An 18,565-nucleotide genomic window follows, 5' to 3' on the forward strand; every position below is an offset into this window, starting at 1 on the left:
TTCAATTATTTAGCATAATTTTTTTTTTCTTCAGTTGATATAGTCTAAGATCCGATTGAAAAACAAAAAAAAAAAAGGTCTAAGATGAAAGATATACTCGAACCACAACTACAAGAAATCACAAAGTTGTGATATGTAGTAGGATAGGAAGTACAAGTCTGTCAACTCTTGGTGTATAAAATTGGGATCACGATTTCAATCTTGGTTTTGTCTCATCTCATTCATGAACAATATCAAGATGACTGGGACGATAATCATCTCATTATCTCCATGAGACAACATTTTTCCTATGAGTCGTGATTTTCTAACTCCCCCTTCGACAAACTCTCCCCCGTGGTTGTGCATAGAACCATAGATTTTTTTTCCTTCGGATACACAACTGCACATATTTATGAGAATGTGCAGTTGTGTGTCTTGAGGAAACAATCTATGGTTCTATGCACAGCCATGTGGGGAGAGTTTGGGGGAAGGTGTCTCGTAAATGATACCAAGATGATTCAAGGAGTCATTTTAGTTTCTAACCATTTTCAAAACCAAGTTAATTTGTTTCAATAGGCAAGTCAAATTTTATTAAATTAAGGGATATATAAATGGATGTCAAATATTCATCATTATCTAGGGAGGCAATTAAAAACCTTTTTTTTTTTTTTTTTTTTTTTCTTTTTTTCCTTTTTTATGGTTAAAGTCCTTTTCATGGTCATATTGGAAGCACGTCTCTAACTAATGCAACAAATCACATAATTATCAGAGGTCTTAACATAATAAATAATTTCCCTAAAAAATATAATTTTTTATATTGATTTTTCCAATAAACTATTCGATGTCGTCTATTCTACCAAACCCTGTGTTTGAGTAAGAAAGTAAGAAAAAATATAATACCAATTAATCACCACCAAAGATGGTTGCATAATAAACATTTTATATGTATCATACATGAAATGGGAGGTTTATGAAACATCTGTGATAACGATCTTTTTGTTTCATTTTAGTGAAAATATATTTAATTTTTTTAAAATATTAAGATGACTTTGAATTTCTTATATTAAATAAATTCATGATGGAGGGCACTATGAAACTAAGCATCTTTAGAAGTTAAATTATTGATTAAAGATAATTATACATTAAAAAAGAATTAATTTGGAATGAGTTGGGTGAGTTAATTAATTAGGCGTGAACAGTATGCGCCACCCAACGGGCTAACAAAGTTCGAAATTTGTGATATTTTTCTCAGTCATGACTTAAACATGGCGGATTATCCAAATAAATAGAACAAGTGTGCACATTAGCTCAGTAAAATGTAATTGATAATTAAGTAAAATTTTAGAATTGGGCCTAATCTGGATTTGATTGGATCAGTCATTATTAAGTTCGGACTGATCCAATATGATAACTAATATTATTCTGGATCAGTCCTAATCTAATATGTATGGTTATATTTTATATGTGTATAATTATAATTTAAATCATACATCCATACAAATATAAATAGACATCATTTCTGTATTTCAAACACACATTATCAGATCGGGTTCCTAATGGAAGATGATTGATCCAAAACTAATCTGAAAAATTATCAGATTGGGTCACTATATCTGAACTCAAATTCTTGATCTGGACAAAAAGGTTATCAGATCAGAATTGATCAAATTTTGGGTCTGATATGATCCATTGACAGTCCACAAGCTTTCTTTAAATAATAATAATAATTATTATTATTAATTAAACATATATATTTTGAAGATTAATTGTGCTAAAAATTAGCTATTTTTAATTATGGGTTTTCTTGTAGATGATAGTTTGGCTCAATAAAAAATAATTGTTCCATTACCATGATTTGGTTGTCCATGGCATCTCCATGTGTCTCAATCACACCTACTGCCAGTAATTTATTTCGATAATTTTAGAGGAGAGGAGAAAACTACTAAGATCCAAATGGGAGAACAAATTAATTTAGACATGAACAAATAAAAAAAGCAGATAATATGATAAATATTCTAGAGGTTGGGAAAGAGTGTTACTTCTTCACCTGAACAAGAGGTTGGGAATGAAAGAGTGTTACTTCCTTCACCTGTCCCTAACTTTATAAAAAGCCTTGTTACTTGCATGATCCTAACTTAATTCTCTCTCTCTCTCTCTCTCTCTCTCTCTCTCACACACACACACACACACACACACACACACAAGATGGAAGTAGAAGAGAATGCCATGGGAGTTGGCAGAGAGGATTTCACTCAAGATGGTACAGTGGATCTCAAAGGTCAGCCATTTCTAAGATCAAAAGGAGGGAGATGGAAGGCATGTTCCTTCATTGTAGGTAAGGCAACCTTTGTTTTTAAGGACATCAACTCAACTTTTTACCTCTCTCTCTCTCTCCATCTTACCTACTTAGCCCTCATCTTAGCTTGAAAATTATTTATTAATTTCTTTATTTTTGTTGGGTACTTTGGTGTAGGGTATGAGGTATTTGAGAGGATGGCATACTATGGAATTGCATCAAATTTGGTATTGTATTTGACAAATAAGCTACATGAAGGAACTGTTACATCTTCAAATAATGTGACCAATTGGGTGGGTACGGTCTGGATTACACCGATCTTAGGTGCATACATTGCGGATGCTCATCTTGGCCGATATTGGACTTTTATTATCTCATCGGCCATCTATCTTCTGGTAATGCTAAAGCCATACATACATACATACATACATACACATATACATGCACACAAAATTCCCGTCTCCTTTACTACCGTAATTTATCCCATATGTCCAAGTGACAACTAACAAAATAATTGTTGTAATAGAGAATGTCGATGTTTGTGAAAGAATTGGATTTGCATCCTAATGGCTTAGGATTAGCCTGACCATCATAATTAGGCCTCCCAACCTTACTAAGGTTCTTGGTGGGTCATATAGAGGGAAAAAGCAGTTATATTACTGTTTTTCCCCTCAATATGTGTGTCTAGAAGCCTTCCTAATTAGAGTTTTTCATGTAGATTCATGAAAGAGAAAGGTAGATTTTAGTAAGGAAAATGCTAGTCTCAAATGAGGTTTGAGACTCTCCATTAAACATACGGTTGAGATGGGGCAATATGCCCTAGGGAGTCCAAAATTAAATAGATCTCTAAGAAACCTGAAGTGATATGATATTCTTAGAAACCTGTGTTTTTTCCTTCTTATATCAACCACATTTTTTTATATTTTGCGTCAAAAATTGTTCGAGATTAGAAACATCCTTTTAATAAACTAACACCATGCACAATTAAACATGTATTTGGTTACAATGAAGTAACACAAAGTTAAATGAATCTCTTGAAATAGATCAATGGTCGAGATTAAAATAAAAGTAATGGATCTTTGAGAAAAAGAACCTCAATACAACCCAGTTCGGCAAGTGTGTATTTATTGCGTGTGCAACATACGCACATGCACGCATAGAGGTTTTCTCTTTGACCCTTATGTGTGTGTAAAGTCCACTCTCCTTCTCGCTTACATCCAAGTAAGAAGGAGAGTAAATAATTTTATTAATTGAACACAAGTCTTATTTCTATTCAATGTAGGACTAAAGGTTTAGAGAATTATCCATACCACTACAAAGGTAAAGCAAATCAAAAGATTCTTTTGCCTTTTTAACAATCATTAAAGAGAAAATTGCTTTTTAACTTAAGTTTCACAAAAAATGAAAAAATCCTACACCACTAATTCTCAAGAGTAGGAGATCTTCAGTTCAAAACTTTCCCTTCACAAAATCCAATAAATAAAAACTACGAATCCTACAACAATCTTTCTTTTAAGGACGATTAATCACAATGTTCAAAGGTCAGGTTACTCGACAAATGAAAGAATGAATTTTATAAGAATAAACAATCTCAATTATCAATCATTAAAATACAAATCCAATTATAGGGACAAAACATATATTTTGGGATTGTGTGATTTTATGCGAGTCATTTTATAACAGTAATTAACAGCGTTCCTTATATTATTTGATGTATAGTTCACTAAAGTATCCCATTTTTTCTAGGGTATTTTACCAATTTGGCCAAGCATTTTGCAAAGAATTACTGAATTAGAAACGTTTTTAATGTAAACGTTTACATACAGTGGATGGGCACGTTTGCAATCTACCTGGTTCAGTAATTTCTGCAAAATACAAACTGTTTTTTTAATAGTTTCCAATTTTTAGTATTTGTAATGGGTTTTTCCTAATGTTTAAAGATAATTAGTTTCAAAAATAAAATAATGGTGATACTTTAATTAACCATTTAAATGCCATTTTTTTTTTCCAAATGCAATCATTCTTAAATTAAGAAAGAACATTTTGCTTAAAACAAGTTTTAAAATGTTTTATAACAAATTTGTATATAGTGATTTTATATTTTGGAAAACAAAATAGAACTTCTGTGACTTGATATGATTGTTTGCAATTAAATAGTGAAATATTTAGTTAAAAAGATTTTTCTTTTATAAAAAATTATATACTTTCGATAATTTCTTCTGCTAGTAATTATGTTTAGAGTCGTGCTGAAGTAACATTAAAATTGACTTCGATTCTCACATTGCTAATGTGGAGGTGCACACATAGTCTTAGATGCTTTTTACTCGTATCTCAATGAAAAGCATCTATGGTTCTGTACTTACATCCACATCAGCAATGTGAGAAGAATGTGAAGGTTGAGAATTATCCTAGGGATACTATTTTATCTCAGGCGTTGGATTGTTCAATTTAACGATTGGGATTTTGTATTTTTATTCATGTGTCTCGGGATCCTGGCCTAGATTTGAAAGGAAAGATTTATGATTAATGGTATTTCTTATGGCCTAGGAGGGATGTCAATGGGTCGGGTCGGGCAGGACGGTGAACGGATATGTTAATCGGGCTTCAAATACTCATCAAAGCCATTTCATCTAAATGGTCAAGTTGAGCTGGGTTGGGCCGAAAATAAAATACCTACGTGCAACCTTGTTCCGGCCCACAAGTAATCTGTCCTATTTACGGGCCAGGTCATTCCTAGGATAGGACAGGCTACCTAATGGGCCTAGTTCTCAAGCCTCAGCTCAGTCCTGAACATGTATCGGGCTAACACCACTTGGGCTGGGCCAAAATCTGACCCATTGACAGCCCTAACTCCTTTAACAGTAGAAAATGACAAAAAAGAACAATGTCCTTTTTTTTTTTGCTAGGCTAACCAACTACAAGGTGAGGTGGCGAAATGTGTGGAATTCTCAAAGTCCTACACCTGTCATATAGATTTTCGAGACATAAAGTATGTTTATTTGAGTTATTAAAGATAAAATAAATAGGTAGGGTTAGAATTGTCTTTATAATTAATTTAAAAGATTATTTTAAAATTTTTAAATATATAATGTAACTTTATAATATATCATCATTAAAAGAAATTTAATGTGGTAGAACAAATCAATAATAGAAAATAAAATCCTTTTAAATTTCTTTGCATTATAGAATTTTTTATTTTTTTTAGAAATACAAATTTTTCAAGAAACAAATGAAGCCTTAAGAATACAGAAATGTGATATTGCCTTCAAATTGATTGAAAATTGCCTACAATTTTGTTCACACAGGGAATGTGCATGTTGACCCTAACGGTTTCATTGCGGGCATTGAGGCCTCCATCGTGTGGATCAAATGTGGACTGTGACAAGCGAGCCTCATCGTTCCAAGTGGGCATCTTTTATTGCGCGCTCTACATAATTGCCGTAGGAACGGGTGGAACCAAGCCCAACATCTCAACCATGGGTGCGGACCAATTCGACGATTTTGAACCCAAGGAGAGGGCCCAAAAGTTATCATTCTTTAATTGGTGGATGTTTAGCATTTTCTTTGGGACACTCTTTGCAAACACCTTCCTTGTGTACATACAAGACAACGTTGGTTGGTCCCTTGGCTATGCTCTTCCTACATTGGGGCTGGCAATATCAGTGTTAGTGTTTTTGGTGGGGACACCTTTCTATAGGCACAAGGTTCCTGCAGGAAGTCCCTTCACTAGGATGGCAAAGGTACTTGTGGCTGCTCTAAGGAAATGGAAAGTTCCCCTCCCTAATGACCCCAAAGACCTTTATGAGTTGAGTTTGGATGAATATGCCAAAAGTGGAAAGTTTAGGATTGACAACACCACTTCATTGAGGTCAGTTTGTTCTCCTATTTATGATACTTCATCTCTCTCTCTCTCTCTCTCTTTTTGTTTGAACATGTTGATAAATTTGGGGGTCCAAATCAAAATCAATTGGCTATGAGTGGAGAGGCCCAGGAGATTAAAAGGAGAGAGACAAGTCATCGAGTCTCCGATGTGGGACTAACCTCAACACATGTTTTTTTACTTCTTGTTTATACATAATTTTATACAATGGTCCAAAGCTTCATGGGACGTTAGCAACCTCCACAACCTTGGATTTTTCAAAATGGTTCTGAAAAGATTTTTTTTCTTTCTAGTGCAAAATAGCAAGGATATCATAGTCATTGTGCTATAGCACCTTACATTTTTGGTACTAAAAGACAAATAAATTCTTTATGCATTTAATGAAAATCTATTGTGGAGGTTGCTAATGTCCCCATGAAACCTCGGATGTTAGCATATTACCACGATCTATCTGTACTGGTCAACTTATCTAACATAGATTGAGTTTTTCAAAAATAAGGTGACTTGTGTCTCTGAATCCAAGATCAATTGCCCCCTGAATTTGACTTACCTGAGTTCTAAACCATGTCACCAAGCGTAACACTCTATTATATTAGGTCCACTAACCACAATTGTTGAACCTTATTGATAATTTTCTCGTCATCGGATTCGTGCATTTTTCATCATAGACTTCATACTCATACAACTTTCCTTTTTTTTTTCCCCTAATGGGTAAGCTGGACTTGAACCCAAGACCTCAAAGTTGCTTTGCAATGTATTAAACCAACTGAGCTATAGTGCTAAATTTGTAGGTCCACAAAAGGATGGGACAAATATTCCTTGGTTAGTAAACCTCAAAAATTGCTTGCCATGTTTCATGCAAAATAAAAAAATAAAAAAGACTTGGGAGCTGGGTTTTTCTTGTTAAAATATCCCAACTTCACCAACTTGTATCGTAGTCACCCTTATTGGTATATAAGAAAATCAAGCTCCCTATCAACATAACTCAAGAGAACAATAGTATTAGCTATATATATAGTCAATTTTTTTAAAGCTTTCAAGCATATTACTAGGAAGTCATCATTCACTACTATTGCATTGCAGTATCCTCAACAAAGCCGCCGTAAAGACCGCTGCAAGCGAGCCATGGACATTATGTACAGTGACCCAAGTTGAGGAAACCAAGCAAATGATAAAAATGATTCCGATATTAGTCGCAACGTTTATACCCAGTACAATGTTGGCCCAAGTGCACACACTCTTCATCAAACAAGGTACCACCCTAGAGAGAAGCATGGGTCACCATTTTTCCATTCCACCTGCAGGTCTCACTGCATTCGTGACGTTCTCCATGTTGATTAGCCTCGTAATCTATGACCGATACTTTGTGCCAGCAATAAGAAGATACACAAATAATCCAAGAGGAATCACATTGTTACAAAGAATGGGAATTGGTCTAGTTATGCATGTAATTATAATGGCCGTTGCCGGCTTAGCTGAGATGAAGAGACTTAACGTTGCAAAGGATAACAACATCATCGGTAAAGATGACACTGTCCCTCTTTCTATTTTCATACTTCTCCCACAATTTGCTTTGATGGGTGTGGCTGACGCCTTTGTAGAAGTTGCGAAGATTGAATTCTTCTATGATCAAGCACCCGAGGGAATGAAAAGTCTAGGGACTTCTTATTTCACTAGTAGCTTGGGAATTGGAAATTTTCTTAGTAGTTTTCTTCTAAAAACTGTTTCCGATATCACAAAGAAGAACGGCAGAAAAGGGTGGATATTGAATAATCTAAATGTGTCTCACTTAGACTACTATTATTGGTTTTATGCTGTATTGAGCCTTCTTAACTTTATTTTCTTTCTGATTGTGGCTAAGTATTATGTCTATAATGTTGATGTAATGGAATCGGTAAGGGAGATGCACAGGGCCACCGAGATGTTGCCAGACAAGGACAATAGCCGAGCGCATGAAGGTTTGAAGGATGGGGATGAGTAATTGAACTTCTTGTAATTTATATGATTTGTATCAATGAATACCACACAAATGAAATCAAGAAAGCCTGGTACTTTCAAGATGAGTGTCTACTTGTGTGTGTGCGTGTGATGAAATCCAGGAAGCATGTTATAGTATTGTCCAGGGGTAAGTCAAGGCCAAGGAACAAATTACATTCATAATGATCTGTAACCTCAAAATTTTTTCTTTAACTATCTTGGGTACGAGGTTGATCCACACAACGCCTTATAGTTCAAGCATCGATTAAGGTTCCGCCATTGTAAAATGCTGCCAGGAATGTGTCGTTCTTGACATACAAAAATGTATTTCGTACTATATATTAGATTCGATAAAATATAATAAAACTTCTGAAATATAAATTATATATGCATAAATTTTTATTCCAAATAAGTAAAATGAATCATTTAAAACATATGAGCAATTAGTTACGATAAGGTGCAGATTAGGTTATTCTGTTCAGCATTCCATTTCATTGTTGGATGAATTTCAGATAAGTAATTATTTCTAATTTCAAGGATATCTACTCTTTTACTGTTTGGTTATTTGGTTGTAAGTGACCCTTGATTTGATACATATTTATATTAATTTTTTTCTGAATAAATTTTATAATTTTCCAACAAGATAGTTCCTAAACTATTGATATCTATACTTGAGGGGGATTATATATTAATTTATGATTTAAGTATAATCGTTCATTACGATAGCACACATTATAGTATAATGAGGTAGAATAAATTCTTATGAAGATAAGCTGCAGATTTTAAGCTCCAAAAGCCTGCTAATGCACAATTTTTTATTTTTGCAGCTAAAGAGCTACCATGAGAAGGTCCACAAAAATATGAAATCCTTCTACTTATCATGCCACCGCCAAAAAATCCAGATTCTGCCCATTTTTCAACTTCTGCGCTTGATGCAAAACAGTTGTGATATTTCTAATTAATCAGCTTTTAAGTTTAACGGAAGTAGAAACAAATGGCAATATTTGTCATGAAACGCTAGTTTGAACTTCAAAAGCATTTTTGGGCACCAAAAGCACAAAAAACACTATCCAAACTTGTTCCCAAGACACTAACCCGAAGAAGATTACAATTCACAATGATTTATAAGAGTTTTCTACCAAAACAGACCAACTAAGAAGAGTCCCAAGAGATTAATTACAGTAAATAAGTTCAGAAAGAGAAGTCTAGACAATTGACCCAAACCCAGAATGGAAGAGATACATTGATCACCATTTTTTTATACGTTAGAACAACACAAGATACATCATATATACACTTTAGAGCTAATATTGGCATGCCAATTTTTCTCTACAACAAAACATCTTAGCAAAATGTTACATTAGCAGGCAAATGGTTGCAACTTGCAAGCCGCGATTGATTCCAAAAGCCATGTATGACCCACAACCCATGATCTAGTTCCAGCGGCAAGAGTTTCTGCTTCTTTACGTCTCTGCTCCATAACTGTAGATTCTTCCTCAGGTTCACATTTTGAAGGGGGGTCGAGACTGTAAACAACTACAGTTGTCGAGCAAAGTGTTTCTGAATCGCAGCCCTGTGAGACCAACATGTTCTTTGCCAACATTGCACCCCTGGCAGCTAACACCAGATCCTCAAGATATCTCTTGTATGAGGGTTCAAATCACCACTGAAATAGACATTCAGCCCACTAAACAGCTTTGATGCCTACACATACTCATTTTTGTGAACCCCACAAAATTATGTATGCAGTGTGTGCCACATTATGTTGGGGGGTGGGTTGGGTGGGGGGGTGTTACCTTATTCATGATTCTCTGTCTTACTACTTTTAGGCCCATCAAGACAGCCATGACTGTCAAGGAAAACTTCGTAAGGCACTTCACTCAAAGGATGCATAGCTTCCATACATGCTTTTATCCCTGCCACCAAAAGCATTTGAATCTTTAATGCCAGTTATAGTAAATTCTTGTCACAAAAGATAAATCAAACACATCAAAGCGTAAGTCTCAAGGCGTAAAACGTAGGCCTCAAATGCATGATATTTTAAAGTAAATAATATAATATTTAAAATAATTAATATTAAAATAATTAGGGTAACCATTGCATACTTCTAAATATCAAATCCACACAATCAAATTTCAACTTTTAATCCATTACAATAAATAATGATATAAAAGATGATTATTTTATATTTTAGCAAAATTGAAATAATTAGTATTTGAATGGTTGAAAATCTCTACAATAAATAACTATTTTATATTTACAGCAAAAAAATACAGCTCAATGTTATTATTTTTCAATAACTTTCATTTGTATAATACTAATATGACAAAATTATTTATAAATCAACTCAACTCAACTCAAAGATTTTATTTGGATATAGTACTATTTTGTATTTGAAATTTTTCTAAGTATTCCAATTATATTGCATACAGGCAGTAACAAGAAATAGAAGTAAAACAAATGAATTTTATAAAAAAAAAAATTCTTGCCTAGATAGCAAGAAAGAAATGAAGAAGTATAGTATAAATAGAACAATAAGAAGATACAAGAAGAAATGCATTTTTAAAAAATAATAATAATAGTTAAGTGAGGCGTATGCTTTGGCCTAAAGGCATATATGCCTCAGTTGCTTTTATGTTTCAACCTAATGTCTCGGGACATTTTTAATGAGCCTCACATGCCTCTTAAATCACTAATTATAAGAAAAAAGGAAATCTCAGTCAACTTTTAATATCAATTTCCCATTCAAGATGGCCATAAGGACTTTCCTTGTCCTGTTGCAAGCACCCATCTCGTCAATTCAACTGAGAACCTTTGAGAAAAGCTATCTAAGCTACCTCTTCTCTTCAATAACAAGTGTGGTAAGAGAAATCGAAAAGGACTCCAGGCGAAAAATATGCCAAACACTCTAATGCCATATGAATGCAAAAAAAGCTTATGTAGTATTCTGATCATCATCATCAAAGCCTTACCCCAAAAATCAGGTGTAAGCTGACCGAGAAAGAGGACGTAGGCTTGGTCCAAAAAATTATGTGCAAGACTAGAACAATTAACACTTGACGTGAATAAAAAAGGAGAAAAATGTCAGAGAAGCAAAACATTAAAGAGTGGGGGAGATCAAATTCAGAAGAGCATAGGTAATAATGTCAAAAATCCAGGTACCAGACTTAAGGTCCATGAAGAAAATAAATACATCAAGGTTGAAGAACCAAAGCAGTACAAATTATACATAAAAAAGGATCAATTTTGACCAAGGATGTTAGATTCCGACTAGGAAGAAAAATTCTAACCAGACAAAATAAATTCCCAAAATTATACATATCTTACATAACAGTAGTTTAACACATTCTCAAAGATAAAATCCCACTGGGGACTTTCATTATTGAAATCTATTAATTAATATCACTTGTTTATGTGATTGAATCTCAATCATCTCATTGAAGACCTCCATAGATGAATTTTACAAGGCTCTAGCCAGGGTGGGACTGACTAACCAAAACTTTCTATGAGTTTGAGGGCTCAAACCCGAGCTGTGGCCTCTAATAACTATAGGCCTCGATTTGTGAGTTCTAGGAAGATCTTACTATAGACCTCAACCTAATGAATTTGAAGGCTCTAGCTAGGGGTCTGACCCCACTGACATAAATCCTCACTTGGGACCCCAAGTCCTTAAATGCGAATCCAAGCAATGTTGTCAAATGCAGTCGCATACACGAAAATGTGATCGCATACACCCAAGATATGCCATTGCACAATATGCGATGGCATATTTTTGTATGCTCCACACAGAATTTTTTTTGTTTTTTAGCTTAAGCTCACTTTTCTCCTATAAATATCCCATTTATATCCCCCATACTCCTTTTACAACATCTCTTCTACCTTCTAATCTCTTTTTTACTCTCACAAAGCCTCCAACTCTTAAATCTCATTATATTTTCTACTACATTATCACATAATTATAAATATTTTTTAATCACTACTCTACAATATAACTATTACTCTCAAAGTCCAATTCTCAACTCAAGTCACTCTCACTCTCAACTCTCAAGACTTAAAAGACAAAGAAAGCTACTCAAGAAAAAATATTTAAAGAACAAGATTCAACTATTCAAGTTCAACCTTGAAGATTGATCAAGAATTCAAGGTTCAAGTATAATACAAGTTCAAAGATCAATATTCATCATCAATAATTGAGAGAGTTGACTTTGTATAACTATTTCTAGTTTCTTAGACATTTCTCTTTCAATATTTGTATGACTACTTCTATTTGACTTTGAGTATTTGTTAACTACATTTAGTCTTCTACTTGCACATTTTAATTTGTGAATTATGATTTATGATTGGAAATGGAATTATAATTTCTTTGAGCATTTTTTAATTTATTGTGCCTTTTTCTAGATTTTTTAGTATTTTCTGCATTTTTTTTTATAAAGTATATGTCATCGCATATGCAAACTAGTCGCACATGGTCACAATGCTATTTAATAACATTGATTCCAAGTTATCCTTCTTCTTGAAATCCAAGCATGCGCACAACGACTCCAACTTGGGAGTTCAAGATATACATAAAACCGGCCTAAAAGCCCCGATCAATTTGGGTAGTTCTTAAAATCTCAACTTGCGTACACTAGGTCTTGACTTGTCAAGTTAGGACACATTGAAGACCATGCCTTCTAAGGTCAATAAGATTATGGATTGTATACTCACATGAAGACCTTGTGGTGTACACCCAAAAGCCTAGACTTGTAGGAATGCGTCAAATTTAAGTCCTTAACTACCACTTAGGAATGTAACATACCACCATGCTCTGCAACCAACGTCCACTGTGGCTTTCACTCTATGTGGGGAAATTCTTGGGACTTTTCTCAGGGTTTTTTTCTTGTAGATTGTAGCCCTACGCACTTCTCGGGACTTTTATCAAGGAATTTTTCCCATAGCCCTCTCAAGTAGCCTTTGCTATGACTCAAACCTGAGACATGGGGTTGGCTCTAATACTAAATGTTAAAAACCCAAACCAATGCACCAAAAAGCCTAGACCTGTTGGAATGCGTCAAATTTAAGCCCTTAACCACATAGGCACGTAACACCTAACAACCATATCAAACAAAAGACCTAGGAATCATATCATAGACAATGGTGTAGAAATCATGCCATTTTTGGTGAATTATGCTAAGCAGTTCGGCACATCTCCTAATAGATCTTCATCATCCTTTGGGTTGTAGAGGTTTTCTGATGATCCATTCAGCAATTGTGGGTGTTCTAGTGTGGCTTTCTTGAGTTCCTGCAGGATTTGAAGCTGAAGGACCCCTTTGTCAATCCGTTTGTTGTAGTTGAAATGGTTGTTGAATTTTGAATCATGGCCAAATGATTTTTATTTTTTTACTTTGTATGAGTAAATAAGGCAGAATGATTTGAAAGTCCTATTACTTTTGGCTAAATAATTTGACTTCAAAATTTTCAAATAGTAGCAACAATCATTGAAATCACGCAAATTGAATTACTAGAAAGATGCTAGCAAGACAATCATTTGGACATACAGTCAATCTAAATAAGCAGCAAAACTCCAATATTGAGGTGAATAAGAATTTCGTCAAACTAAGGGAAAGCATACAAAGTTAAATATTCATTTTCGTATGAGTTGGACAGAGCACTAGAAAGTTTTCCAATGACAAGACAATAGAGTTAAGGCAAGAAAAGATAATTCTTTGCATGAACAAGAACGCTTGCTAGAGTGACAACAACTACTAGTACAACCACAAGTTAAGGCAACTTACACAATCCCACCGGCAATCTTCAACGTAAACCGCACAAGGAACATGAAAACTCTTCCAACAGGACTTTGCATAACACCCAAGAGCTGCCCCCTTCAGCCCACAACTGCTGCACTTGAGCATAGCACTCCTTGCAAGTTCTGTCTCCAAGTTCATAACAATCTCGCCTACATAATACGCTTGTGGTGCCCTTCCTTCTCAAGTATTATCATAGATGTTCATCAATTAGTAAGAATTATGAAAAATTAAAGTAAAATATAACCTCCATGGAAGAAACCCAAGGCATACCACTCAGTGCATTTTCTGTGGACAAGCAAGACATTGGGTTGGGTTAGCCCATCTTCTACCGGCTTTCCATTGACATAATGCAACATTGGTCCAAAAGCCTGGAAGTGCCCATAAAATGCCCAAAAAATAGCGAAGAATATCAAAAAGGTGTCGGCCAATAATCAAACATTGCATAATAAATAGATAAAAAAATGTTCTGTTGCGGGAAATGCAACTTTTTTTATAAATGTACCAAGATATGTGAAAATGCTAGCACTGTGAGTTACGAATTATCACCTCAGACAGTTTAAAGGAGTGGCAGAATGCACATATGGAAATTGAACTTGAATCTCAGCAGTCTGGAGTATTGGATGGTCATTCACCAAAAGGAGGTCTGCTGGGTCCAGGCTCAGCCTCAGACATTGATAAATTTTCAGAATCGAAACATGTGGACTGAGCAAGAATGTCATTATCAGCCTTGTCTTGAAGCCCATGGTCCAACTTTTTTCTCTTTGTTTCTCTGAGGTACTCCTCTTTGGTTCGTGGTTCAGGTCTTCTATAGATCTCTGTATTTGTAGCATTTTCTACTTCCTTCATGTTTGTGCCCTTGGGTAGCGGTTTCTTGATATTCTGCATAGACATTATCCGCTCAAGCATTATTAAGCAATACAAATTTCCAAGAACGAGAAATGTTAAAGAAGGAATATTGAAAAGTTATCAAATATAATGAAACAAATGACACACATCTATGGTTGTGAAGAAGTCCCAGTCTTCTATTTTAGGTAGTTTCTTTTTTCAGTTCTTTTTTTTCCTCAATCAAATTGTAAACAACGGTTATTTTAATGCTCCAACTTAATCTATAGATTTTCAAAAAATTTATGCTTCCTATTTAATAGTTTAACTTGACATTTCACCTTCCTCTTTAATGCATTGCTAGTCATCACCATCTCTTTCTTTATGTATATCATATTAACATCCTCTTCATCTTCTTGAATTTCTAGCACCACTCCAAGCTCTTCCTCAACCTGACCCTAAAATAGTTACAAAACATAAATAAATAAATTGAAGAAAGCATGAAGGCCAAGACTACAATAAGAAGTCTTTGATAATTCATTACATAGAAGCAAAAAGCTTATAGAAAAAATAAAATCGCAATGATGATTAACTAAGTGGGAATGTTCTTCATAATGCAATAATTCCATTACATGGAGTAGTTCTGATATAACAGCCTTATTTTGCTCCTCCTTCATAATGTTGAGGTTCACTATTGGCTGCGAGAAGACAATAGTATAAAGACATGGTAAAGAATTTCAAACAAATAATTAGTTAAATTAAACATATATAATTTTACTAAATTTCATACCTTTGCCTGACAGAATATTTCTAAGAAATTGATTGAATGTCTACCAAATTTATGAGGTTTCCACTTGAGAATCCTTGGAAAAGTAGTCTCAATGAGATCTGGAGCCACTTCAGGGATGTGCTCATAAGCCCAAATCTGTTGAACAGGAAATCAAATAATGTACAAAGGCAAACATATAAGAAAACACCATATCTAGATGTATCTTTATAAATTCTATCCAGTTTCGTATAACGTACCTGTAAGGCAATAGTGCAGCCGTATATGTTGTCTGCTGTTTTGTGTAGTTGGTGCAGAGCCAACTTGATTGATCTCATTAAATAATCGTACACTACCTTCCCCCAAGGATATTTCTTGAAATTATTGATGTTATCTACTAAATCTACATATATCCAATCTATGGCATTGTTTGTATCTGGGATCAAAAAGTCAGCCAAAACATAAAAGCAAACATAATTTTACAAAATCCCCATCTGTAATGTTTCTGACCAAGGCATCTTCTATTATCCTTGCGCTTCAATTTCCTTTGATTACTAGGAATAGTACTGTAAAGTTTGGATCATCGTAGCATAAAACACATGGATTCTCAACGAATTTCAACCCCAGCCCAACATCGATTGTTGTCCAAAATCTTGGGATACAATTATGAAATGTCTTGCCTTGTTTAGTTTGAATTTTCTATAGCTGTGAAAGTTAATTTTTAGTTTTCCCTTAATAGAGACTATGAGAAAATGTTAAACGGGCCGAAAATTGAGTAGCAGATGCCTTGTCACGTTACACTGTAGAAGCTTCTATGGCTGCTTTGTCCATGCCGGTATTTCAATGGGTTGATCAGATTTTGCTAGAAAACAATATAAGCTCCTATATCACTGAGTTACAAGCAAAAATTAATGACGATCCTACGACATATTCTAAGTATTCCGTGGATGACATCAGAGTACTATATAAGGGAAGAATCGTGACTGATCCTGACTCGATACATAAGACAACCATCTTACAACAATTCCATGGCTCATCTAATGGGGGTCATGTGCGCTTTTTAAAGACAATTAAACGATTGCGTCGAAATTTCTGGTGGAAGGGTCTCAAGAAGGATGTTTGGGACTATGTGGCAGCTTGTGATATATGCCAACGAAGCAAATCTGAATCTGTTGCTTCACCAGGGTTATTGCAGCCTTTGCCCATACCTTCAAGAATTTGGACCGACATTTCTATGGATTTCATTGATGCACTACCCCCTTCAAATGGCAAAACAGTAATCTTTGTGGTGGTGGATTGATTGAGTAAATATGCTCATTTAATTCCTTTATCTCATCCATATACAACTATTCAAGTCGCAAATGCCTTTGTTGCTAATGTCTTTAAGCTAAATGGCATGCCTTCCTCCATTGTTTGCGATCGTGATGCAGTTTTTACAACAGGTTTTGGAAGGAGTTGTTTAGTTTACTTGGTACCGAGCTCCTTATGAGTTCATCTTATCATCCACAAACTGATGAGCAAACCGAGTGAGTAATCGTTGCTTAGAAACATATTTGAGATGCTTCAGTATCATACAACTGAAACATTGGGTTCGATGGATTCCTTGGGCTGAATGGAGTTATAATACTGCGCACCATGAGTCAACTAAAATGACATCATATGAAGCAGTGTATGGACAAGCTCCACCACTTATCGAGGCATATATTCGAGGTACTATGATGGTAAATCATGTAGAATAAGAATTGTTAACTCAGGATCGTATACTAAGCTTACTCAAACAAAATTTAATAGTTGCTCTAGATCGCATGAAGTTTCAAGCTGATAAGAAGCGTTCAGAGAGAGCTTTTGAAGTTGGGGACATGGTTTACTTAAAATTACAGCCGTATCAACAAAATTCAGTGTCTGCCCAACAATCACGGAAGCTGGCTCCTAAATTCTATGGACCATTCCAAGTATTAGCTTGAATTGGAGTCGTGGCATGCAAAATCAACCTACCAGCTGGTGCCCCTATTCATCCAGTGTTCCGTGTTTCATGTTTGAAGAAGAAGGTGGGAAATTTGGCAGAGATAACCCCAATTTTACCTAATTGCAGTGATGTTGGCCTAATGGATCCATACCTAGATCAAATACTAGATAGGCGAATCATCAAGCATAATAACCAAGCTGTAGTTCAAGTACTAATTCAATGTGTTGGAATGCCACAGGAGGAAGCTACATGGGAATTATGGTTGAAGATGCATCAACGTTTTCCAAACTTTCAACCTTGAGGACAAGGTTGTTTTGAAGAAGGGTGGATTGTAACGATCCCAATGTCCTTACGTTTTTAAAAATAATAGTTTCTTACTTTGTTTGGTTTCAATTTGGTAAGAGTTGTGTTTTCTTTAGGAAAGTAGTCCATTTTAGCTGTTGCTATTTTAGAAGGATTCTTGAATTTTAGGTGTTGCAGTTTTAGTAGTCTTAAGAGTTAAAAAAATAATTGTTATTCGTAGTTTAAGAAATAAGAAAGATATTTTTCTAGTTCAATCTGAGTTTAGGAGGTGAGAACTCCCTTCAACGAGTTCTAAGGCTGTTCTCCCTTTGACGAGATTTACTAGTCTTTTTATTCGCTATTTTGCTTCACTCGAGAATGTTTCAGACTTGAAATAGTATTAGACTGTTTCAAAAGGTGAGTTTTCTTTCTCTCCAAAAGTGGAGAGAAGATGAGAGAAATGGAGAGAAACCCTTTTAAAATATTTAATAATTTCAACTCTGCCCCTAGATCACTTTTTAGATATATTTTAAAATTAAAATTCCAAAGTTGTCCCAAATTCTCTTCTGTCAATCCAAACATGGTGGAGACTTCTTCTCTTCCCTTCTCTTCTCTTCTCTCCACTTCTCTCAATCCAAACATAGCCTAAAGAAAAAAACTCGAAACACTCTACCAGACACTACCTACGTTAATAATGGGTGTCTAAATACATTTTAATCAAATTGGCTTAAGAATCCAAGAGTCTTGAAAGAAGCCACATCTAGTGCAGAATTATAATGATCTATAAGAGAGTTTTCTACCTAAACAG

The 18,565-nt window shown here is 34.8% G+C and overlaps 2 protein-coding genes across 2 annotated transcripts; one reads left to right on the plus strand and one right to left on the minus strand.

The window, feature by feature from the left end:
- The first annotated feature begins 1,996 nt into the window (after positions 1-1,996).
- LOC147382953 (protein NRT1/ PTR FAMILY 5.2-like) lies at positions 1,997-8,389 on the plus strand. The gene is made up of 4 exons (XM_086428229.1): positions 1,997-2,314; positions 2,453-2,670; positions 5,581-6,143; positions 7,239-8,389. Exons 1-4 carry the CDS (start codon positions 2,185-2,187, stop codon positions 8,134-8,136), a joined length of 1,809 nt encoding a protein of 602 aa, XP_086284355.1. The 5' UTR covers positions 1,997-2,184; the 3' UTR covers positions 8,137-8,389.
- A 910-nt stretch (positions 8,390-9,299) lies between these two features.
- On the minus strand, positions 9,300-18,511 carry LOC147382954 (uncharacterized). Its single transcript, XM_086427049.1, has 9 exons — positions 15,770-18,511; positions 15,534-15,668; positions 15,376-15,441; positions 15,085-15,201; positions 14,468-14,800; positions 14,192-14,289; positions 13,907-14,097; positions 9,929-10,048; positions 9,300-9,836 (listed from the first exon to the last, which is right to left on the minus strand). Exons 1-5 carry the CDS (start codon positions 15,845-15,847, stop codon positions 14,546-14,548), a joined length of 651 nt encoding a protein of 216 aa, XP_086283175.1. The 5' UTR covers positions 15,848-18,511; the 3' UTR covers positions 9,300-9,836; positions 9,929-10,048; positions 13,907-14,097; positions 14,192-14,289; positions 14,468-14,545.
- Positions 18,512-18,565: the final 54 nt, after the last annotated feature.

Source organism: Akebia trifoliata, chromosome 16 (assembly GCF_017979445.1).
Source record: "Akebia trifoliata isolate Shusen 1 chromosome 16, ASM1797944v1, whole genome shotgun sequence".
In the NCBI taxonomy this organism is placed as follows: domain Eukaryota; kingdom Viridiplantae; phylum Streptophyta; class Magnoliopsida; order Ranunculales; family Lardizabalaceae; genus Akebia; species Akebia trifoliata.